The sequence below is a fragment of the Miniopterus schreibersii genome, assembly GCF_964146895.1.
Source record: "Miniopterus schreibersii genome assembly, chromosome: 4".
Taxonomy (NCBI): domain Eukaryota; kingdom Metazoa; phylum Chordata; class Mammalia; order Chiroptera; family Miniopteridae; genus Miniopterus; species Miniopterus schreibersii.
In genome coordinates this window covers 44,168,040-44,191,948 of record NC_138105.1, presented here as the reverse complement: position 1 = coordinate 44,191,948, position 23,909 = coordinate 44,168,040, and the positions used below count along the sequence as shown (strand labels likewise).

At 37.1% G+C, this 23,909-nt stretch overlaps 1 protein-coding gene across 1 annotated transcript in view; it reads left to right on the top strand.

Annotated features, from left to right (window-relative positions):
- Nucleotides 1-10,571, top strand: part of LOC308556239 (IQ domain-containing protein M-like) — a gene marked incomplete at both ends in the record, with an annotated part of 138,702 nt that extends 128,131 nt beyond the window's left edge. The window contains one exon of the mRNA XM_081135421.1: nt 10,468-10,571. Coding sequence (XP_080991547.1) covers nt 10,468-10,571 — 104 coding nt within the window. The remainder of the gene's footprint in view (nt 1-10,467) is intronic.
- Nucleotides 10,572-23,909: the final 13,338 nt, after the last annotated feature.

Below are 23,909 nucleotides of genomic sequence, written 5' to 3'. Positions count from 1 at the left end.
GTAGACTTATTAACCTTTCTGGACTATAGCTTTCTCCATTCTAATATTGGGCTACCTTATAGGGTACTTGGGAAAATTACATTTAAGTTTATATATACGTGCCCATAGGTTTAGTAGGCACATCTTCTGGAGTGCTTTCGGGTCTAAGATTCAGGGAATGTTTTTATATTAAATAATAATTTTTATATCAAAAACATCAGTAACAGGTTCTATGAGCCTATGATTAATATTACTTTAGATGATAAAATCAAATGTACATGTGAAGATGAATTGAGGAAATGCAGTAGACTTAGAAATAACTGAAACATATTTATCTAAAAATTTAGGTAATATCCAATCAGTTTGGATTGTCAGCTTTAGGCTCCAAAGGCTCTGTTATGACCTCAGTGAGTTGAAGTCCAAACTTTAGCCTTTAGTACCTTCTTACTCATGAGCAAGTTACTTAACATGTTAGCTTCAGTTTGCTTGTTTTTAAATAGGGATGTTTAAAGTACTTATCACAGCATCAGTTTTAATATATAGATGTCTAGTCTCCAACTCAAGTGCACAGTGGGCCTCAATAAATGTTAGCAATTATCATCATCATCATTAGGCATCTGCTATGTATTTCAAATTCTGATCGAGGGTTCAACTAATAAAGCATTTGACATGGATATTTGTTAAATAATCCAAATTATTTCCATATTTATAACTTGAGTTGGAGACTAGTCATCTATATTATTTATTTTTTTAATATTTTTAAATTTGAAAGGCAATACACTATGTTGATTAATGATGAGTAGCTAAACAGTATTTTCTATGTATGTTTTGCTGATGTATGAACTCATTTAATCAACACAACTATAGACAGCAATGCCTTTATCATACCCATTTTACAAATGTAAAAATGGAAGCATAGAGAGATTGTTTCAAGGTCACACAGAAGGTCAGCAGCAGAGTGATGATTCAAACCTGGGCAGTAAGGCCCAGAGTTGGTCTTCTAACACCACATAATGCTGCCTGTCTAACTCACACTCCAGGGTAATGCTGACTTAGGTTTTCATTCACAGTCTGCCACTTAGTTGGACAAATTACTTAGCCCCTCCAAGCCTGAGTTTTGTTATCTATACAAGCTTTACATGAATTAATAGTTAAAATGTTAGAGAATTTTATTCTCCAAAATTCAATGGGGAGAGAATAGACTGATTCTCACCTAAAAATCAATCCCAGTTGGAGAAAAATGCCTTTCCAGAGAGATGCAATGAGGAGGTAGAGCTGTAGGGTGAGAGAGGCATTGCGGGAGCATACACATACTAACATTATGGGAATAGAAGAAAAGAGTAGGGAAGGACCATGGCCATGGGGAAACTTCTTGATACTTTGATAAAAGAGAAAGATAGAATTTTTTAGAAGTTTCTGTGAGTGGTTAAGTTTTGAGGACAGTGACAATTAGGTCCATAGGATTGATGTTGGGGAGCATTGATGAAAGAGAATATTTTTTAAAGAGAGTTCAAAATGCATGTGTAAAGATATTCACTGTTAAAAAGGTATCAAAAGATTAATTTAAAAGAATTTTTAAGAAACATTTTGGGCATTTTCTTATGAGACTAAATAAAAATTAGAATTCTTTAGCAGTACCGTAGATTATGCCAGAAATGAGATGACATGGATTCCTGACTTATATTTGGGTTACATTGTGGTATCTATACCCCAGAATTTTAAATCCATTTTACTGTCTTCAGTATTAAAATTACTCTGTACTTGAGTACATTTTAACTTTCTCTTTTTCTGGTCAAAGAATGGACATAAACTGAGCCTGTGCTAATTACAATTGTGTTTAGAATGCCTTGTTCAAGACAAGATATGCCAGAAGAGATGCAAGTCTATCAGCACCATATACATTTACTAAATTGAGGAAGTTTAAGGAAGTACTGTGTTAAATTTCCAACTAGATATGACTTCTAACCAAGTCCCGTTGGAAAATTAATTTCTGAATGACTTAAAATTCTTATGGTCAGAGAATGTCCATGTGAGGTAAACTTGGACCTCTGAGAATGTGAAATGTGGTCATCACTATGGAATTTTCAATTAATCAAATTTGTTGTTGTTTTTGTTTCTAATCATGGGTTCAGACATATTACAATTTTTTAAAACTTGAGAAATTCCTGAGAAGTATCAAGTGGAGAAAGAAGACTTGCTCATGCTACTGAATTTCGAGGGATGCCCATCTTTGGAAGCAGAAAATGCTAAATGTGAATCTAGAAGGCTTAGAACTGGGCTTTTTCCATGAACTCGGCTCCACAAAAATGTTCCTGGGATGGGCCGACTTACTGAGAAATAGTTGCTAAAATTTAGCTGTTCAGTTTCTGTGAATATTTGAGAAAGAGAAAAATGCTGGATTTTCAGCCTGAAAATTAACTCCCATGATCTATCAGCAATAGTAGAGTGAATAGGAGAGGCTCAGGAACAATTGGATCATAGTTGCATAGGAACTTTATAGGGCAAAGATATATTTTTTAACCTTGGTTTTCATCACAAAATCAGAGACTCATCTGAGTTCTTGCTAGTGACACTAACACAATCTGAGAGGTTAAAGGAAGTGATTCCATCAGCGTCTGGCACGGTAAAGCTTGGAAAGATGGCTAGTCTCAGGCAGGAACACTGCAGGTGTGCCTCAGCCCTTTGGTGGTGGGTATCTATTAAATGAAGTCCTGGTTGGTGGAGATAAGTGGGCCCTCCCATCCTGATCAGAGGATACTCAGAGATAGCCTTGGCCTTACATTGGAAATGAATCTTTATTATTTGTTCCTAGTGTGGCAGAGTCAGTGTTACTGTTAGATTTTTCTCAGGGGTGGGACAAGTGCCTAGACTGCAGAGCATTTTGGTAGTAGAAAGGGGCCCCTCATTTGCTTAGATGTGACAAAGAGCGACATCTAGTGGAGAAGTATAACTGTGAGCATATTTACCCTATGAACATACCTGTTCTAGGCCTTTCCACAGATGTGGACTCTGTATGAAAGGGATTATATACTCACCTTAATGAATATGCTTATTCAAAAGTTGTCATTGTCTGCCTCCAAGGTTTGAGAGAAGAACATTTGAGGCACCCCTCTAGACTGAGTCTGACAATATTTCCAGAGTCATGCTCATATAAGAAGGGAGAGTGGGAGGACAGCAAGATTGGGCTATGTGTTGATAGAGTGCTTGGATATGCCAGCTAGATTCAGAGACATAGAAGCATGGAACGAGCTAACAAATCTCAGCGGGAAGGTGGGGGTGGGGGAGTAGGTTGTGCATTTTTTTTTAAAAGAATATCACAGAGGTGAAGTACTTCCTTACCTTGGCACGACAAGAGTCTGCAGACTCACCTTGCATTACCCCCGCCCTAAAACCAGCCATTTCTCTAAGGAGTCTTGGTACCTTTTATTGGAGAATAGTCTTTAGAAACCAAAATCTGGGCACTGGATGTGCTCGATGTTACTGAGATATCACTGTCCAGGCTCTCACAGTGAATAGATCTAGAAAATACATATATGAATACTAATCCATGTTTGTACACATATTTATAATTATTTCTGTATCTATCCATCTGTGTCTATCCATCTGCATTTTGTCTTTAGCCTCCAGTTTCCAATCAAAACACTGTTTTCCTCAGTTACTTAGGTCAGCTCCATTTCTCCACCCCGTTTAGTGAGTTGATTTCACTTTCTATGAAACTTGTATTTCTTGGTTGCTCAGTATGAAAAGTCAAGTCTTTCACATAGAAAATATTTTCCTATGAATAATCAGACTGCCTTCTTTCATCTCAATATTCTAGAAGCTCTATTTTTAATGTTTGTGTTTTTATGTTGCTTTTATTGTACATATGTGCCATCTATATTTGTCCTTTATTCTTACTCTCTGCCAGGCACTCATTTACAATAGGCCTACTCTCTCATTTCCTTTCATTTCATGAGAGACATCCTCAATATGATCTTCCTTGCTGGCCACCTGTGGTGTAAACCATGCCACCTAAATCTTGGGAGACGTTCATTGGCACACAGTCTTCATATCTGCCAGAGCCCGGTAGTGAAGAGCATCTTCACTGTTCTCTCCCTGTACGGACATTAGGCCTCTTCTAGTCAGCCAGTTTTCTCAGAATTCCCATGTCCCCTTGGAAGCGTCGCAATCTCAGTAGGTCTCCTCACACCATCTTGGGCTGCAGATCGTTCTGGAAGGCTGCAGAGCCATCATCTGGACACTCTCCATACCTATTGCTACAGTACCATATTGGTCACATGGCTTTTTCTAAGGAGTTTGCAGCCCCTTTCAACAAAACTCCTTTCCTTCTGGATTTTTCCATAACTTTTTGTACTTTCTATTACTGAGGTTTCTCTTCCTTCATTCCCCCAGGGCAAGGTACAAGGGGATATGGTGGTCGGCCCTTTCTCAAGAGCCCATTAGTATTTCCTCTTTCCTTTGTCCACCAGTGTGCCAGTCCAATTCTGATTCCCTGCAAGCTGGAAAATGTTCTCATGTCATCAGTCTTCCTTTCTATCTGGCTCCACATGCTAAGTTCTTCAGATCCTGGTTTCTTGGATCTGCAAAATGCTATACATTCTGAGGAAACCCACACTCTTCCAAGTGGAAGCCTTCCTTTAGAAAATAATGTTTTTGCTTTGTGATTTAAAACCTCCTTCTTGAAATGCAGTTGTCTTCTCCGTTCTAGGATATTTCTGCATGGAAAGTCACAAAATTATTCACCTCATTTTAAGTAGTTATGTTTATTAAATAGCTATCTGTCTCACATTTTTTTTTACAGATTACAAGAGGGAGCTGATTATTTAAAAACTTGAGCATAGAACATTTATTAGCTACTTATAATTTTTCTTGTTTCAAAATTGATAAATAACAGGAATTAGGTGATTTATTTTTCAGTCACCCTCAAGGAAGCCATTACTATTGTCTGAATGGCAGAGTCAGGAGCTAAGAACATTGAGCAGTGCGAAGCAGAACTTCACTATTTCAGAACAAAATTCAACTACATATGTACCCACATATGTATGTGTAGATACATATATAATCACAAAAACAGTCACACACAGAATTTCCTACCTACTCTTACGCAACCTCTGGTCTCTTTGGAAGCATTCCCCGTCACTGCACTTATTTCCAAGAATTCTCTAAGAATATCTCACATGTGCTCATAGATACACCCCTGTAGCTGTAGCATAGAATTCCACGTCCCCTGGCTCCTTTTCACACTGTCTGCTGTTGTCACTCTGAAGCCCAGGAAGCCTGCTAAGGGTGTTTTGCAAAAGCTGTTGCCACCAGTACCTGTCCAGGACATGCTGTGCTGATTTCACACAGGCCTGAGCCAACCGCCTAGAGGGAGAAGCCCCTCTCCTGACCTTTGGCCACCGTTACCTCAATCTCAGAGCACTGATGCCTTGTGCTCTCCGAGTCTCAAGGGCTGATGTAGAAAAACTGCTTTTTCAGTCCTGTCATTTTATCATTGGGGTCTTCCTCTCATGAAGTTAAAAGCCAGAATCTCCCTGGGGGGTGGAAGGGCAGGAAAGAGGGAAGTGGAGAGTCAACGCAAAATCGTCTTAGCAAGAGGAAGCCCAGAGTATATGAAATCATCCATCTCCTCCAACTGCCATTGTCTTATTGGATCAAGATGAAAATACTCAGCTCACTCTTCTCATATGAAGAGTTTCCCCCCGAGGAGGTTTAGTAGTCTTTTTTTTTTTTTGGCAGAGAAGTCCCTAGAGGGTTTGTTCAGCCCTCTAGGATATGTCTTCTGGACCTACCCTTATTTGAAATACTAAAGTGCACAAAAGGAGTTCAAACTTGGACTCCTGCCATATACTAGCATTCAGAGTAATTACTGCAATATGTTCTTAGTTGTTTGTCATCGAAGACTATATATGTGCTTAATACTGACTATAATAATCTCCTTAGAGGCAGGGCCATGATACCATGTTAAGAAGGTGCTCTCGTTTTTTTAAATTAAATTTATTTGAGTAACATAATAATAGCAGTTTTTGCTTTTACTTTTTGTTTCTGGGTTAGACGATGGAGACCTAGAAAGGTCTCAGCTAGTGCCCTTTGCATCACCCATAGCGCTTAACATGAACCTGAACAAATACGACTCAATAGATACTCAGTGACCTAAATGTGTACTTTGTTTTCTAACACAACCTGTGTTCATTTTCTTTCCAAATTGCTCTATAAAGATTCATTGTGAAGCATTCACAGGAAGTAGCCAATAGTGTAGAAAAATATATAACCTTGTATAGGTCAGGGAAATTGCATGAAAAGTCTTAAAATAGACTTGTGAACAAGAAAATCTGGACATGGTTTAAAAGAAAACAGGGCAAAAGCATACTTGAACCTTTGAGGAAAATGTAGTATCCTTCTTCCGAAAATACAATCTATAAAATACATATTAAGCGTATTATTTATTTGATTTGAATATTTTCCCAATTTGAAACCATTTCTTCAAGTTATTGAATCATAAACAAATTTATCTAATTTTGGATTATTTATTCACTATCTACAAAAAATGACTTGTTATATATTTCAATCTAGAGACTTGAAAGTCTCTAATATTGTTACTTTTGCATAAATAATATATTTCATTGAAAAAATGGATAAGTTGAAAGAATTAAACCTAAATTATAATTCCACCACTGTTAATATTTTGGTGTTTTATACTGTGTGTGTTTTCCTATGCATGTAACTTTTTAAAAAACTGGGATCATTTTGTGGATAACACTTTCCATTTAATACCACATTGTAACATAGAGGGGGTTAATAGAATATGTTTCTAGGACATTTTGAAGGCCTTGATTAAAGTTGATTTCTTCTAGACAGGTTTTCCATTTATCCTTATTGCCCAGCAAACTAAATTTATTTGAGATGTTTTGGACCACACAGATTACATAAACTGGAACCCCAAACCAAGGGTCAGCTTGGGGGCTCTGCTCTATCTACTCAGCCTCACAGGAATAAGACAGCTTCCCTGCTGTCCCTTCCCTCTCCCTGGCCACCTCCAGCTCCCCCTCGTCTCATCATTGCATCATCTCGCCTGCTCTGAGAGGGGCCCCAGTTCCTCACTGTGGCCTTATGCCGAACTCCCCATTTTAGGTGGGCCATTTGCTTTACCTTCTGTCCCCAAGCCCTTCACAGGGCTGAACTTCAGATATCCAGGGATCAGCAGAAAACCTCAGTCTAAAAAAACTCGTAGCCCTGAAATAGCCACTAAGGTCACTGATTTTACTGTATCTGGCCTCTGTTTTCTGCCTTTATTGTCAGCTTAGTAATGCAGTTTAAATACAGTTAACAATTTACTCAGGATTTGAAATTGTTTTAATCAAAAGGATTGTTAACTGTCTTCTGCCATGACAACAATGAAGTTCAAGAATACTTATTTTGAAAGATTAAAAATATATCATGTATACTTAACATTTTCATCCTGCTCAAAATTAAATGATTTTTTGTTTAATTGAAATTTTTATGAAATAACAGATTATACAATTCAGGATTTTGCTCCTAATCCCACTTTTGATCACCGACTAAGTTTTTGGCCACCAATTTTAATGTGTGGGTTTTGTTTTTCCCCCCTCTCTACACCAATAAGCAATTCTCTCTGATACTAGCTAGGTGTCCTACAATTTAACTCAATTCTAACACTATCCACCTCGATAGTGTCACATCTCACAGGTTAAGGGCCCAACAAGAATGTTTCCCACTCAGATGTCAATCACAAGATTATCAGGTTACCCACAACTTGGCTTCAAATCAAAGGTTCCCATGACCCCCTCTTTGGGTTTGATTACTTTATTCGAGGGGCTCACAGAACTCACGGAAATACTTTCTTACATTTACCAGTTTATTAATGGATGTTATAAAGGATACAGATGAATAGCCCGATAAAGAGATACATAGGGTGAGATGGGGGGGTTCCCAAGTTTCCCTGTGGAGTTGGGTTATGTCACCCTCCTGGTGCATAGCTCTGTTCATCCACCTAGAAGCTCTCCGAACCCCATACTGTTGAGATTGTAAGGAGGCTTCCTCACAGAGACATGATCACTCAGTAGCTCCATTTCCAGCTTCCCTCCCATCTCCAAGTTTCCAGTGATGGATTGGTCTTTCTGGTGGCCAAACCTCAACCAAGAGACATTCAGGAGCCCACTCAGAGTCACCTTTTAGAGCGAAAGATGCTCCCAGTGCTCTTGTGACTTAGGAAATTATAAGGGTTTTAGAAGCTCTGTGACAGGAACTGGAGGCAGAGATCATTTTTCTATTTTTTTCTATTTTTTCTATTATCTCACACAATTATTAGTAAAATTTCTTTACAAAGCCTGTATTTATTATTATATCATAATGTAAATAATATAGCAACAATATTTTGAATACTTACGGAGTGTCACACACATATCTTTTTATTAACTAATAGACTTTTTTGAGGCATTTTGATTTATAAAAATATTGCTGGAAAGTACAAAGTGTTCCCATATATCCCTCTCCCGCACCCCCTCCTCCTGTTCTCTGTTATTAACATCTTGCATTCGTGTGGTGTATTTGTTTTAATAGATGAGTCAATATTAATACATTATTTTACACACATTTCCTTTGATATGTGTTTTTGGATCCTTTCAACAAGGAGACAAAATATATGTAATCCCCATTTCAAAAATAACAGAACCAACATTGAATATTAAATCTGGATTCACTCACAAATGTGTAAAACAAGATCTTGGAACATTATATTTACTTTTCCTTTTAGTTGTACCTATTTTGAGTAACCTATTTCAGCTGTCTTCTGTGTGATGAAAGATAGGGTTGGTATTACATATTATCAAAAAGAAATTCACAGTAGGAAAACATTTTATCCTAAGATCTCATCTTTAGAACTAACACACTTGCATAACTACTAGATTACGACACCAGTTGGTGGTTGCCTTTTCCTATTAGCCCAATTGCAGCGATAATTATTAATACTGATTATTTTATAAATACTCTGGATGTGGTCTAATTTAGTTTTGTTATTATAAACTTGCTCTGTGTCTAATGACACTATAGATAAACATAAAAACAACAACAGCAACACGTATTTTCTTTTTTACAACAAGTCATTCATTTCCTTTTAGTAATACGGATTGTTCCTCTCATAATTTTAAATGATTTTTGTTTTTTTACTTTTTCTTTTTTTTAACTGTTTTCAGTAGTTGGTTATGTTTTAATTTAAGAACAATAGGTCCCAAAAGTATACTACCCTATCTGTAAATTAGCACTGTGTATAATGGTAGCCACTGTAAATCGATGTCTTATATTTTCTTATTTGGAAAGTCACTTTATACATAAAGATGGATCAAGTACAAGCAATCTATATTATAAATAATGGGGTATGTTGATTTAATTATCAGTACATAAGCAGTTATAATGCAAACAGTTAATAGTTTCATTCTTATGGTAAACATATGTTATATTTAATTTAGTTCAAGCACACTGTATATTGGTGGAATCCAGCTTTTGCCATCCCCTCTCTCAAATCTTTGGTCAAGCAGGGACTCTTGCTGAGACTCCTAGCATGAATAGCAATATAACGGAAGGAAATGAGCCCAAGTCAAGTCTTTTCTATGCTCTAGCATGACCATAATTAATTTCATGTAATATTTTATCATTTCAAAAACATGATTCTGTTTTTTGTGTGGCACCCTCTGTGTCCCCATCTGTTACCGGTGAAAATGGAGCTCTTGCGATGTTGCAAGGAAAGGAATTTCCTTAGACTCACATGGGGGGGGGATAAGTGATCTTTATTTCCATGGAATTAAATCCTGCAGTTTCCAATGTTCCATTTTCCCTCCATCCCACCATGGGAAAAGTCCAACCTCGTCTTCAGCAGGGCTAGAATTAAGGCCACTGCCCATAGTCTCCACTCCATATTTAAGTCCGGCCCAGCCCAGTATCCCGTGTGTGGAGTTTGCGTGGCCCTGGGCCATGCAGCTGCTTAAGGCCACAAGGTTATGATGAGAGGACAGGCGAGTGCAGGTCACGGAGCAAGAGAGGGGCAAGCGGGCCGGAGCGAAGCTAGGTGCAGAGCACAAGAGAAGGGGGACTCTGCCTCAGGAGCCTTCACCGTCCAAGATTTTGCGCGCTTGCATTGGGGTCTACCCCTCCTAGCCAATCCATTGTTTCCCAGGCTAGACTGACAGACAGATACCTTCCCTACATCACCCCAGCTTCACTGCACACGTGTCCATCTGCCTCTTTACTTGTCCCTTCCCCCAGTGATCTGCGGGGAATGGACTGGTGCTTCCCTGGGGAGTGTGAAGCTGTGGCTCCCCAGTGGAGCTGCCCAGACGACCATGCTTATAATGTCTGGCCTCCCCTTTGCTTTCTCTCTATTATTAATATTAATAGCTAGCTAATTTTGATAACAATACAGTCTATCATATCAATTAAAATTTTATTAATGCAATTATATATTTTATCTTACAGTGAGTGGACATCCAATACTCAAAAGAGCTAACATCCAGATTGTTGGGAAGTTAGTGGCCACATCTATGAGAGAAAGGAAAATGAGACAATACTATTTATCTTGAGAAGTAGAATAATGTTTTCAATACAATGTCGCTCTCTTAAGAACTGAACCAACCTATCCAAAGAGATAAGATTAACATTGGCCATGGATTAATTCGATATCAACTGGCAAAAAGATAAGCATCTTTGCATATCCAAAGAAGGTTTTCAACAAGTCAGCCTGTAACTTCTGCATATTTTTGGGTGAACCACTCATTGGATATTCTTCATAAAAACATCTGTTGAAACCAGTCAAGTATTCTTTTCACTGGACTGAGAGTTGTTTTGTTCCATTACCAATAAATGCTATAAAGAAATGTCAAGATCCTTATTTTTAAAAACTCACTTAAATTTTTTGGAAATGCTTTCTCAAAATGTGCTTTAAACTATTTGATTTCATTAGCGTAGTCAGTTCTATTTTTCCTATTCTCAATGCTCACTGTAAAGTGAAAATCTGACATTCAGTATGCAGTATGCCTGAATACCTGCCTTAGTTCAGAAAGGACTGAAGCGCAGAGGCTAACATCAGTTCCTTAAGTCTTTACATTTATTTTATCTACCTATCCGTCATCCATCCATCCTCCCTCTATGAATGGGGTTGGAAGACAAGTCAAGGAGCACCAGTTGAAGGACCAGACTGTAAGGGTAGCTCAGAGACTAGATAGGAAAGGAGGCAGGAACTACCTGACAAGTGTTCCACTTTTATAGTTCTTACCCTGATCTATTACTTTTATCATTGACGTTTGGTTTTTTTAAAAATCTTTCTCAAGCTCCTCCATGCAATGGAGTTTACTATAGAATATATATGGAAGTTATTAGAATGAAATCTTTAGAAAAGACAATTACAAGAATCATGTTAAGTCAGGGCCTCGACAAAACCAAAACCAAGCTGAACTCGGCATCATGGTTATACTCTAACTAGAAAATGTTAGCAGCAAAACATTTGCAAGGGAGAAAACAAGTGACTACTAGCTAAAATGGAGAGGTTAGTTAGCTTATACAAAATTCAGTTATTCATATTCTTTCTGTTGGTAATTGAGTTTCTTTTTAAAAAAAAAAGTTTTTCTTTATTTCAATACTTAGAAAAAGCTGGAAAATGCACAATAAAAAATATATCAAACACGAGTTGAGTCACAGCATGGTAACATCATCAGTCTGCTCCTTTTTACAGCATTATTAAGATGAAAATTTGGCTATGTTTCTGCCACCACTATTCAAAAAAATTGGGAGCAAAATAATAGAGTTATAATGAAACTATAATACAGAATTTCCTACTAAGCATTGTGTAGCAAGTGCCACTATTTCAAGTGGCAAATATATTTATGAGAGAACAATATAAAAACAGTATCAAAATCACCTTCTAAACATAAAATAAAAATTAAGTTAGGATTATAACAACTAGGGCCAGAATACAGAAGAAGTTTATTGTTTTTTAATAATTTGTAAATGTTCTTGCCTCATGTTTCCTACGTTTGACTTTTATTTTTTTTTAAGTCGTAATTGTATTTTTTATTATTATCATTATTTTAAAATATACCTTTATTGATTTCAGAGAGGGAAAGGAGAGGGAGAGAGAGAGAGAGAAACATCAATGATGAGAGAGTCACTGATCGGCTGCCTCCTGCACGCCCCCGGCTGGGGATCGAGCCCGCAACCCAGGCATGTGCCCTGACCGGGAATCGAACCCGGATCTCCTGGGTCCTAGGTCGACGCTCAACCACTGAGCCACGCCTGGCCGGGCTTGACTTTTATTCTTGATTTTTAGCAAACCGAAGTAGAGCTGCTGAGTGCCTTTTAGAGGTGCAATTTTACATTAAGTTCAGGGACAGTAAGTCACTCCAGACTGTAGAAGACAGTGTAAGGTCAGGGAAAAGAAGCCGTCACTTTTCAATAGTTAGTTTCCATATAAAAATTGGCACTTGGTGCTCATCAAAGAACAAGAAATATTGGATGTGCTCTAAATGTCCATTGTGTTTTTGAGCCAACTACCTGATGGAAGTCATCACTTATATGTAAATGAACTGTCATTGGCTTGCCACTGTTGGCAATCACTGGACTGTGAAGGGTATGTCTTACTAAGAACCAAAGCTCTTCACAGACTTTGATTTACTGGAAATAAAAAAGTCCTCTGAGACTACAAAGGACACTTGTTTCAGATAAAACGTCTAGACAGTAGCCATATATTTAGGGCTTTTATTATAGCAAAACTGCAAATTAGAATGGAGTGGTGAGAAAGTTCCTGTGACCCAGCTGAGTTCTGAAACACTGCTTCTGACTAGAGTCATGCAATCTTCAAAATAGCTCAGCCAAATTAAATAAAAGTGCATTAAGAAAAAAATAAAACAATGAAAGATGAAGATTTAGGTTTGGTACATCTTTTAAATTACTTATGTCTCATGTTTTCCATTTTCTTATAAATCTACATTTTTCTTAATAAATGTAGCTATTAGATTGGTGGAAAGTTAAACTTTCATGATCCTACAACATAGATTACTTCTCAGAAAATTCAGATTTAAGGGAATTTTTCCTTGTATCTATTTCTTTTCCCGACTACCCTTCCAAAACACACCTGAAATATTGCGTTCTTGGTAACTATTAATATTTTTATTGTCATCAATAATAATAATGTATTAACTTTTTAAAGTGCGTTAGAATTTGCAGTGTATTTTCACATAAATACCAATTATGGAAACTTTAATAGTGTTAAAAATGATGAACAAAGGCAATTTAGGTAACAGAAACAAACTTTGTGCTTAACACTTCATGAATTGGATGTCTCCATTTGGAGAAAGCAAAATGAGGCAGAAGGCAGGAAGCTTTTATAGGATCAAGAACAAGGGAGAGACAAGTAGAAAACGTAGTTGGCTGGGGTCACGTAGTCAGCCTGTTTGGGACGGGAAGGACCAGGAGGAGTTTAAAGCCCGCAGCTGGCTTGCTGTTTGGGAATCGGCTGACTGAATACACTGGTTCTGGTCCAGCGGAGCATTTAAAGGGACGTGAAAATTATCTAAGTGTCGCTTTGCTGACAGGGCACCCCAGGAAGGAGCAGCCCCACCTAGGGCCTAAAGATTTATTCCAACAATAGGTAGACTAAATTTTAACTGCTTTCTCCTCTGGCATGCTATGCTTAAAGAAGCACATGAGCCAGGGTAGGTTAACCACTTTAACAAACCATCCTAAAAATCCCCATGCCTTAAAATAACAGTTTCTTTTTTGCTCACTTCAAAATCCAGAGAGAGTCGCGGGGCCTCTGCTGCGTGCGGTCCTCAGAGTCACCCTGGGAGCCTGCGCCCTTCAGGGCCGGGCGGCACCCAGGTGACAGAGCGGGGGGGGGGGGGTAAGAGCTCGCCCGCTCCTTCACTTCAGTGGGGCTGGGGACACAGCACTTCCACTCACAGTCTTTCGGAGAGAACTTGTCACCTGCTTCCATCTAAATTCAAGGGTACTAAAAAAATGTGGTCTAGTTTTACATCAAAGAAGAGAATAGTCTACTTTCTGCCTTAGGAGGTAAATTTCATTCCTCATTATTTTAGGGAGCAAGACAAGTTTCAGATGCCTCACTTGGATTGCTGTCATACTACTTTAAAACTCAGTCACAAAAGCATCCAAATAATTCAGCCTTTTTTAGTTTCTCCAATATTTTTATGTCAATTCCTTTATACAACTAATTCATCAAGAATCAGGCATCAACTTAAGGGAAAATACTTGTTTTTTATATTTGTAATATATTTCTAAAACACATATTTAGATATATGTTTTTCTTTTTTTTCTTTTTGAGATTAAAGAATTGGGCTTTTATTTTTGTTTTGGTTTTATTATTTAAATAAAAATCACATCAAGTAAGTATTTTCAGTAATATGTTGACAAGAACTATTCTTTTTATAAAACTACCTGTTTCCAGTTGGGAAATAGCCTATGAAAAATTAATACTAACAGAGCAATGGAGGGAGACACAGAATTGAATCATCTCTAAACTTCTCTATATAAGCAATCAGGAAAAGAAAGTATGATGAAACGGTGTTAAGGCCAGAGTGGGTTGCCCTCTCAGAAGAATTTTTCATTTTATTGCAATGGGAAGAATATTGAGGAATTAAAATTCTCACTTTTAAAAAGGATTTTTAAATAACTAATGTGAAAGAGAAAGAGAAAACTTAACCAAAATTCTAAATAGCTTTGCTGAACATCTTGAACAAATATGCTGGCTTAAGTCCGCTTCCTTCGAGACTGCTATCTCTCTGGAATAAATGCAAAACTCGTGTTTCAGAATTATTAAACATATTTCATATTGGACTTCTATTATTTGTGTTTCTCCTAAGTTTTTTGCACATTGTAAAAACATATATTTCTAAAATAATAATGATAATAATAATAACAAAACAAAAACTACATATTCAGCCTCCCCCATACACAATTTTGCTTTGGAAGGGACTTATGCAGGGCTAGTGGGCGAGCACAGAACATTTATCCTGCCGGAGTACTCAAGGCTGTGGCATGGCCTGGTGATCCTGAGGTTAGTGGCTGTGCGGTAGCTTCCTGATTTTGACAAGCTAGATCCTGGGGTGATAGGAGTGATTCATAGAACTTCTTCTGCAATCTAAACTTTTTTTGATTGTCTATATCTCTTTGTAAGTCCCTTTTTGATCAATATATGGCAGTGTTGCCATGTTGTGTTTGAGAATCCTGACCCTTATCTTTTCCTTCCCTTCCCTTCCTTTTCTTTCTTCCTTCCCCCACTCTGCTAAATAATGCTAGTCAACAAAGACTCTACAAATGTGAAGGAAAATAAAGGTATTTAAAAGTTAAGATGTATTCTTCAAAATGCCTTTTAGTGGACTCCATAAGTGTACACACCAGGTATCGGATCTCCTGGCATGTCACACTGTCCCAAACAATCCCGGGTCCACTTTCTCCTTCATATCACTGCAGCCTCATCTTTGTTGAAAGCATATTTGATATCCTAAATAGTATTCCTATAAATAATTCTGTATAGAAGAAAAGCCAAGGATATCAGAAAAGTAGCTTTATTTTTGATGGGATGATAATTTGATGAAATTCCAGAGATTTGACAGTTGCTTATAATCCACAAAAATGAAAAAGATGCAATAGGAAAAGATTTATCAATTTAATCTTTCTGCATTATGACAATACATATGTTAAAGACTGAACTATTTATACATTTAATACCCTTTCAATGATGTTGTATTGGTTAGGCTGAAAGTGAAATCTCTCATGTAGTTGGATGACTAATAGAACATATATATTGAGACTTTGTAATAAGTGAAATATGCTTATAAGAAAAATGGATAGTGCCTTATGCAAATGTAAGTCCTATACCTTTTCATCATAAACTGAGATACCTGGCTAATCTGTAAAAGAATCTGAAAATATATGTCTTTGAAACATCATTGGTGCTTCAGAATCTCAAATAGGTGATTTTCTTGATAAAAGCTTGAGTTTATTTATAAAACTTGCTTATACTAAAAGAAAAATGCCAACAAAAACGCCCCTGTGAGAATAAAAATGTAAGTATTTAATAAAACGAAGTAGCTGGAGGCAGCATTACCTGTATAATCGAAGGCCCTCATTTTACAAAAGCTGAAATGGAGGGTTCAGTGAGGTCATACAGCAATTCAGTGCCTGAGCTGGGATTGGCATAGGATCTTCTGATTCCCAACCTGGTCTTCTTTATCTTACTCTATATTATCTCTCCAGGGGACAAAGTGGGTGGACATTAAACTCCTAGAAAGAAGGATCCACAATGCAGGCCCAAACAAGGCAACATCACAAAGGAACTACACACCCATATGATAACTTCTCTAATAATCTCTCTTCCCACAGGAAAAAAATCTCCCTGCTGTCCTTGCTTGCACCCCCCTTTGCCACAAGTTTTAGAATAGATTAGCTAATGTGATCAATTAAATTGGCTGCAGGTGTTAATGGATCCTAATGGCTTCATGCATTACTCTGTTTGCATTTTAACAAGGCCTGTCAGCTCTTTATGAGTGACTTACTGTCAGGAGCTTCAGACATTGTGCAAACCAGTTTGGGAGCATCCCAGTAACATTCATGTCACCACTGACCACTGATTTCATGGACACACAAAAACATCACTTTCTAGAAATTTTGTCTGTTTGTTATGACTTTCATTAAGTGAGCATCCTAGTATACATCTTATGACTACATGATTGTATCAGTACAGTATATTATTTCAGGTTTGATATAGTGAAAGGCCTGGCTTCTCCCTGACTGCCAGGCCAGCCAATGCAAAGTCTGAGTTAAACAACCAAAGAATTACATTTTTACATTTAAAAAAAATTTTTATGTAAGAGAGTTTACCAATCCCCCTTTCTTCAAAATACTTCTTAGATTTGTCCCTTTCTTGTTTACTCTTACATTCATTCTGCTAGTCCAGGACCTTATCACTTTTAACCTAGACTTCTTCATGTCTTCAGAATTTTCTCAAATATGAATGTTCCATTGTCCAGGTCACCCAGCAATGTGCGGCCCTGCTGCTCAAATCTGTCTCATACAGTCCTCGTTCAGGGCTTTGTAGACTCAACTGAGGCTTGCACCTCTGCCCCCGCGCCCTGTGCTATCAGCAGTGTATCTTCACCTTGCTGCCTGATCCCCCGACCACCCAGAGAAAGCCTCTTCCTGCCTTAGGTCATGGCACCTCTGCCATCTTCTCCTTCTTTGCTCTATTTAGCTAATAATCTAGGCAGTCATTCCTGGAACTACCTTAAAATCTTTCTTAGAAAACTCGGTCATCCTTACTGCTATTTTCCGCTTCTGTCAGGAAGAATTTGCACCATTTATTTTTGGTTTTGATAATGTTTTTTGCACTGATTTATACTGTTCACAATCAGTTGTTTCATGTGCATAACTTTTAACTCACCAGAAAGAAAAAAAAGATTCTTGAGAGGAAAGATTATGCCACATGCCAGTTGAATTGAGGATCTTAAACCAGACTGCTCAATCAAGTAGAATAGACTAGCAAGAGTTGGACCAAGAAAGGCAAGCCTTTCTACAGTGAATGCTTGAAACTATGTAGGCATTAGCAGGTCTCAAAAACGCTAATAACAAATGTATTACCTCAATTGAGACAATCGTGAGAGTAAAAGGGGTCCCAAAAATAACTAAAATGATTTTCCAACAAATTAATTTTATTATATTGGTGGAACTATAAAATAATTCTATTGAAAACTACTTTCAAAATAAGTAAAATAAAAATAAAATGCATCCATACGTCTTAATGTAACACACAAAAACATCTTTAATGATTATTTCATCATTAAATAGAAAATAAGTAGCAAATTGTTCTTGGTATTAATTCATATTTTTAAGTCACATAATTTAATGAATAACAGCTATAGCTTTTCAATATAATGTCATTGGTATTTTTCTCAAATATGGTCTCAATTCTTACATTTTTTTTCATAAAGTTGTCTTCAGCATTGTTCTAAGTTGCATTTTATGGTTAAAAAATGCATATTGATACCCTCCATTGAAGCTTCTCTGTAGGTTATATTATTTTTAGTTGAGAAAACACTCTTTAAATGTGTAAGGTATCTGGTTAGCTCAGCAGAAATTCTGCTACATGGGAAATTCTCAATTGTAGATTTTGATTGTATCCATATATTTAAATATTTCAAATAAAATATTTTCACAAATATTTACTTTTAACTTCTAATTAGTGTTCATCATTTAATATTTTTACATAAAACTTATATCCAGTATTTTATAATATGATTTTAAAAAAATGTTTTATTAGCTTGTGCAAAACCATAGATATTGTCAATTTTATTGCACTTCACAATATAACTTATCCAATTAAATATTAGAACTACAAAAACATGGTGCTCCACTAGTCAAGATATTCTAAAGTAAAACTATAGAATATTAAATTTAATCTTATATACTAAGCTACTGCTATTTCATTTGCTCACTTCTTCTCTTGCTGTTATATAGATAACTGTCAGTGCCTTCCTGTTTACTAGTTTTGTTTTCTATTAATTACACCTCAATAAATTCTTTACAAGATGGCATTTTTGACAACTTCTTTTGTTAATTATTTTTAGTAAAGCTATCATATTGATTTTGAAGAAAATGAACTCCAAATATAGAGAACTCACAAAAACATTGATTTACAGTCATTCTTTAAAGGCAAACATTTCTGAAATCTGATGATAGGCAGCAAAGAGAGAAAGTATCACTTATCATTCATCACTGCTTATCACTGGCCTGGGGTTCCTAGCCAAGGCAGGCTAGTAATTTTTCCACTCCATGAGTATGGTTTATTTTTCCATTTATTTGTGTCTTCTTCCAGTTTCTTTCATCAATGTCTTATAGTTTACAGAGTACAGGTCTTTTACCTCCTAGGATAAATTTATTTCTAGGTATTTTATTCTTTTTGATGCCACTGTAAGTTAAATTGTTTTCTCAATTTCTCTTTTTGATAGTTTGTTATTAGTTTATAGAAATGCAACATATTTCTGAATATAAATTCTGTATGCTGCAACTTTATTGAATTTATTATTTTCAATAGTTTTTCGATGGAATCTGTAGGGTTTTCTATGCATAGTATTCTGTCATCTGCAGATAGTGAGTTTTATTTCTGTCTTTCCAATTTGGATGCCTCTTTCTTTCTTGTGTGATGGCTGTGGCTAGGGCTTCCAGGGCTATGTTGAATAAGAGTGGTGAGAATGGACATTCTTGTCTTGTCTCTGGTCTTAGAGAAAAAGTTTCAGCTTTTCACTGTTGAGTATGATATTAGCTGTGGGTGTGTCATATATGGCCTTTATTATATTACATCTGTATGAACTTTCTTGAGAGCTTTTTTTATCATGAACAGGTGTTCTATATAACCAACTCTTTACCTGCATCCTATTAGGTTTAATATGTAACACTTTTATGTTAGTCATTGTAAATGTTTTGTAATTTCATTTCATCTTTAATTTACGTTATTTAGATTATTTTATTTTCCAAATGTATGATTTAATTATTTAAAATCTCTCACTTTACATTTTATTTAGGTTGTTGAATTTGGAATTACCTTTAGCACTGTGTGTTTTCTGTTCACTATGCTTTCCCTTTGCTAATTTTTTTCCTTACCTGCCTTCTGCTGGGCTGATAAACTTGTTACAGTCACTCTTTTTTCCTCTACTGGTTTACTGCCTTTACAAATGTTAGCATACATGCTGGTACTTTGTGGTTGGCTACCCTGACTTCCGTTTCATCCATGTAGCATCTGGACTAATCGTGCTGGCAAAACATAAATGGTCTTGGCTCTATCATAGATCTGGCCTTTTTCCTAAAGGGAGGCTTGGCTGTAGTCCAAGTTATTGGATTATGTTCCTCCCCGCCCTACAGGATGCAGCCCTGAACACTGATCGCTTCAGGTGGCTGCTGAAGGTTTTCAGGCTGCCAGTACAGGGTGATGGTCCACTCCAGCCCGCTGCCCCTCCAGAGCCACCTCTTAGTCACCTGTACTTGGAGCCCAGCAGGCTTGTAGCTTCAGTCCCTGATTTTTCTGAGTTTTTGTTCAATCTGGTTATGGAAGCATTTTTTTTCTAAGAGTGACTAGGTATTATTAATTATCACCTAGATACTTACACAAACACACGTATTCTATCATTTCTGTTTCAGCTAGATAGTGTAGTTTGCAATATGAACTGACAATACTAGCTGGGCTCCAAACTGCAAATGAATATGCTTAATGCATGCTTAAGATTTGTTTCTAGAATAGCTCACAGAATGGCACATTGCCTTTTTAAAATATTTGCATATAAGAAGGGTTAGTTTGAAAAGTAACAAGAGAAATCTTTTATCTAGCTCTGTATCAGAGAACAGTAAAAAGAAAAAGAAAGCCAGCAAATAAAAAAAACAAAAAACTTGAGGAATCAGATTTTAGGTAATTAGAATCCTTGATAAATCTCTGCGTTGGAGCATGCCATGCTTTCCTCTTCTCAGAGGGTGAGAGATTCTGCAAAGTCCCTGGGTATTGGAAAAGGCAATGGTGGTAATATTGAATGTTTAGTGTGAATCTGGTTCTTGTAGGTAGACAGTCTTAATTCTCAAAGTTACCCTGTGCATATATTATTACCTTCATGATCTGGATGAAGACACTAGTTGAGGCGCACACCATGCGATTAGTCCAGGCTGAATTAGTGGAGACATTTAGGAGTGCCTAAATATAGGCCTAATCTGTGCCTAAATTTCTACCAAGCCACCTTCCTTTATGGAAAATGTGATTTCCACACATTAAAACATAAGAGTGAAAAAAAGCTTTTGAAATCCATTAGGCTGAACTATCTTGTCTCCTTCACTGTAGCTAATCCACTACCTTCTCCAGTCATAACTTTCTCCACCCAGCACCTTTTCCCTCTGTTTCTCACGTTACTGAGAACACAGGCATTGACCTGTGGGAAACAGTATTTGTTCCTTGGCAAACTTAGAGTTTTGTAAAAACCAAACAAAAAGAAAATCCAGAGGGAATGGAGACCAAAAGGCTCAATTTCCTTCAATCACACTTCTGACTCTTTTTAGGTCCTTTAGCAGATGGACTTGAGTTTATTTGGGGGATTGTTGAAATCCCTAAAAGATGGGTGCCATCAGGATAGAGTTATCCACAGGGACAAAGCTTCGAGCAAAACAAATGTCTTACTTCCTAGGAACTGAAAATGTCAACAGGATAAGCTTAAAAATCAATCTGCTAGTTCACAGAAAGGATCAGAAAAAGTGTAAAATGATCACAGATGCTCAGTTTTCCGAGCAGACATGGTGTGGAATAAAGGAAAAAGGGGTACTCGTACCAACCATCAGAATTTGTTTTTCCCTAAACCAGCAAAGCAGTTCTTTCAGGGAGGCAAGGCTAGGTTGTCTCCCTCCAGGAAAAACAGAAAAGCTCACTTGTCTGGCATAAAAGTAGGAAGAATACAACACTAATAACAGCAACAGTGAATACGTATGGAGTGTTCGCCTTGTCTCAAGCAGTGCTCTAGCTGTTTATATAACTTTACATCATCGAAACATCCCAGTACTCTCTGTCAGGGACATACGATCATTCCTGCTTTGTAAATATGTGTTTGTTGCTTAGGAAAGCTAGTGAATGAAAGAGTTTGAACTTTAAGCCCTGTCGTTTACATTCAAGCTTTTATTATTATTATTATTATTATTATTATTAATTATTATTATTATTATTATTTAATTTATCTTTATTGTTGAAAATATTGCAGGTGTCCCCCTTAACCCCTTCTACCTGATATTCAAGCTTTTTGAGTTCCATGCTCCTTGATTAAGGTTTCTCAACCTCAGTACTACTTGACAGTTTGGGCCTGATAATTCTTTGTTATGGAAGGTGGTTCTGTGCATTGTAGGATGTTTAGCATTATATTTATCTTCTTCCTAGCAGATGACAGTAGTGCTTCCACAGTTGTGATAACCAAAAATGTCTTCAAACATTGCCTAATATCCATTAGGGAGCTAAATTGCTCCCAGTTGAGAATCACTGCCCTGTATGAATCCATTATATAAAAGAACAGAAGTAGGGGGAAAATAAGCCTGCCCAGAATTACAGGTAGGTTTGAGGCTTATATAAATTATATTCTTTCCTTGGCTTAGAATGTAAAGTGCTTCAGTCATACCTAAGAATCACCCACAAGCACTAGCTACAGTTCCTCACAAGAAAGCAACTTTGCACAGAGAATATTTTCTAGGCTGGTTGGATAGGTCACAGTCACAAAAAAATCCAGTGTTCTATAGTCGGTAAGTCAGGAGAAATAATATGATATAACAGAAAAAGAACAGAGTTTGCAGTTTGATGAACTTGGGTTTGAATATAAATAGGTATTTTATTTGTAGTCCTATATGAATGGTCTTGGGAAAAATTATACCTGCCAAGCTTTCATTTCTTTATTTATAAAAGTGGAAATTTTTACTTTCTCCACAAGGTTTTTAGAGGCTTATATAGAACATGTATGTATATGATAGAGAATAGTAAATTATAACAATTGACATAGTTACACCAAAGTAATATGTAAACAATTGTACTGTCTATATTAAAAGAAATTGACATATAACCAATAATATGTACATATATATATATGCCTGCTTCTGAGTGTCATAACCCCAAGGATGAAGACTGATATTCTCATCAGATAGTAAGAAAATCTAACTAATAAAATCCAAACCAGACTTCGGTTGTGTTACAAGGAAAAATGAACAAGTTCTTCTAGGTGACAAATGATTCAGTAAGTGAAGTTCACAAGAAACCATCGTTACTTTGAGAATAAGCAGCAATGATGTGGTGTCACCAAGACCTTGGGAACCAGGCATCAGGACTGGCTTTTGAGAATTTACGTGTAAAATCACAATAAATCTGAACATAGTTGGGGAAAAATCTTTCTATAGGCAAATAGCTCCCAGACCAGCAGTATAAAAACATAACCTGACTAAATAAATATACTGCCAAGTCTAGAGGAATGATATGCCACACATTCAGGAAGTGGAGTGGGAATCTGGAGAAGGAAAACCCTTTTGGTAGTGCCACCCACATCTGTCCCGGAGGCCAGATGACTTGTCACCAGCAAATATCAGGACATTTGTGCGTATTAGCAAGACTATCTCTAGCCTGGCGAGCAGGGCTCAGCGGTAGAACATCAACCTACGATCCAGGAGATCGCGGTTGGATTCCGGGTCAGGGCACGTGCCCGGGTTGTGGGCTTGATCCCCAGTAGGGGGCGTACAAGAGGCAGCCGATCAATGACTCTCATCATTGATGTTTCTCTCTCTCTCCCTCTCCCTTCCTCTCTCTGAAAGACTATCTCTAGAGAGTGTTGTATGATGACATCAACATACTTAGTATTTATTTAACAAATACTTATTAGGTTCCTAACAGGTATCAGACACTCTTATATACATAGGAAAATGTAATATTGAAGAGTACAGACAAGCCTTTGCTTTCATAATTTACATTCTAGTGTGGAAGATAGACATTAAAAAATGGGGAAATAGGTATGTCATGTGGTGCAACGTGCTATAGAAAAACAAGGCAAAGGAATAGATTCAGGAAGGCTATTTTTTTTTTATGAATTGTCAGCAAATAGCCTGTTTTAAGACGTGACTTTTGAGTGGAGGCCCAAAGGATGGGAAGAAATAAACCATGCAAATATCTAAAAGCAGATAAAAATAGGCAGAGGGAACAGCACTTGCAAAGGTCCTGAGGCAGGAGCAGACTTGACAGGCTACAGGAAGAGCAAGGAGGCAAGAATGGATGAAATATACTGAACAAAGAGGAGAGTGGTAGAGACGAAGTCAGACAGATCAGATATATAATTACCACCCAAATTATGCAGAACCTTACA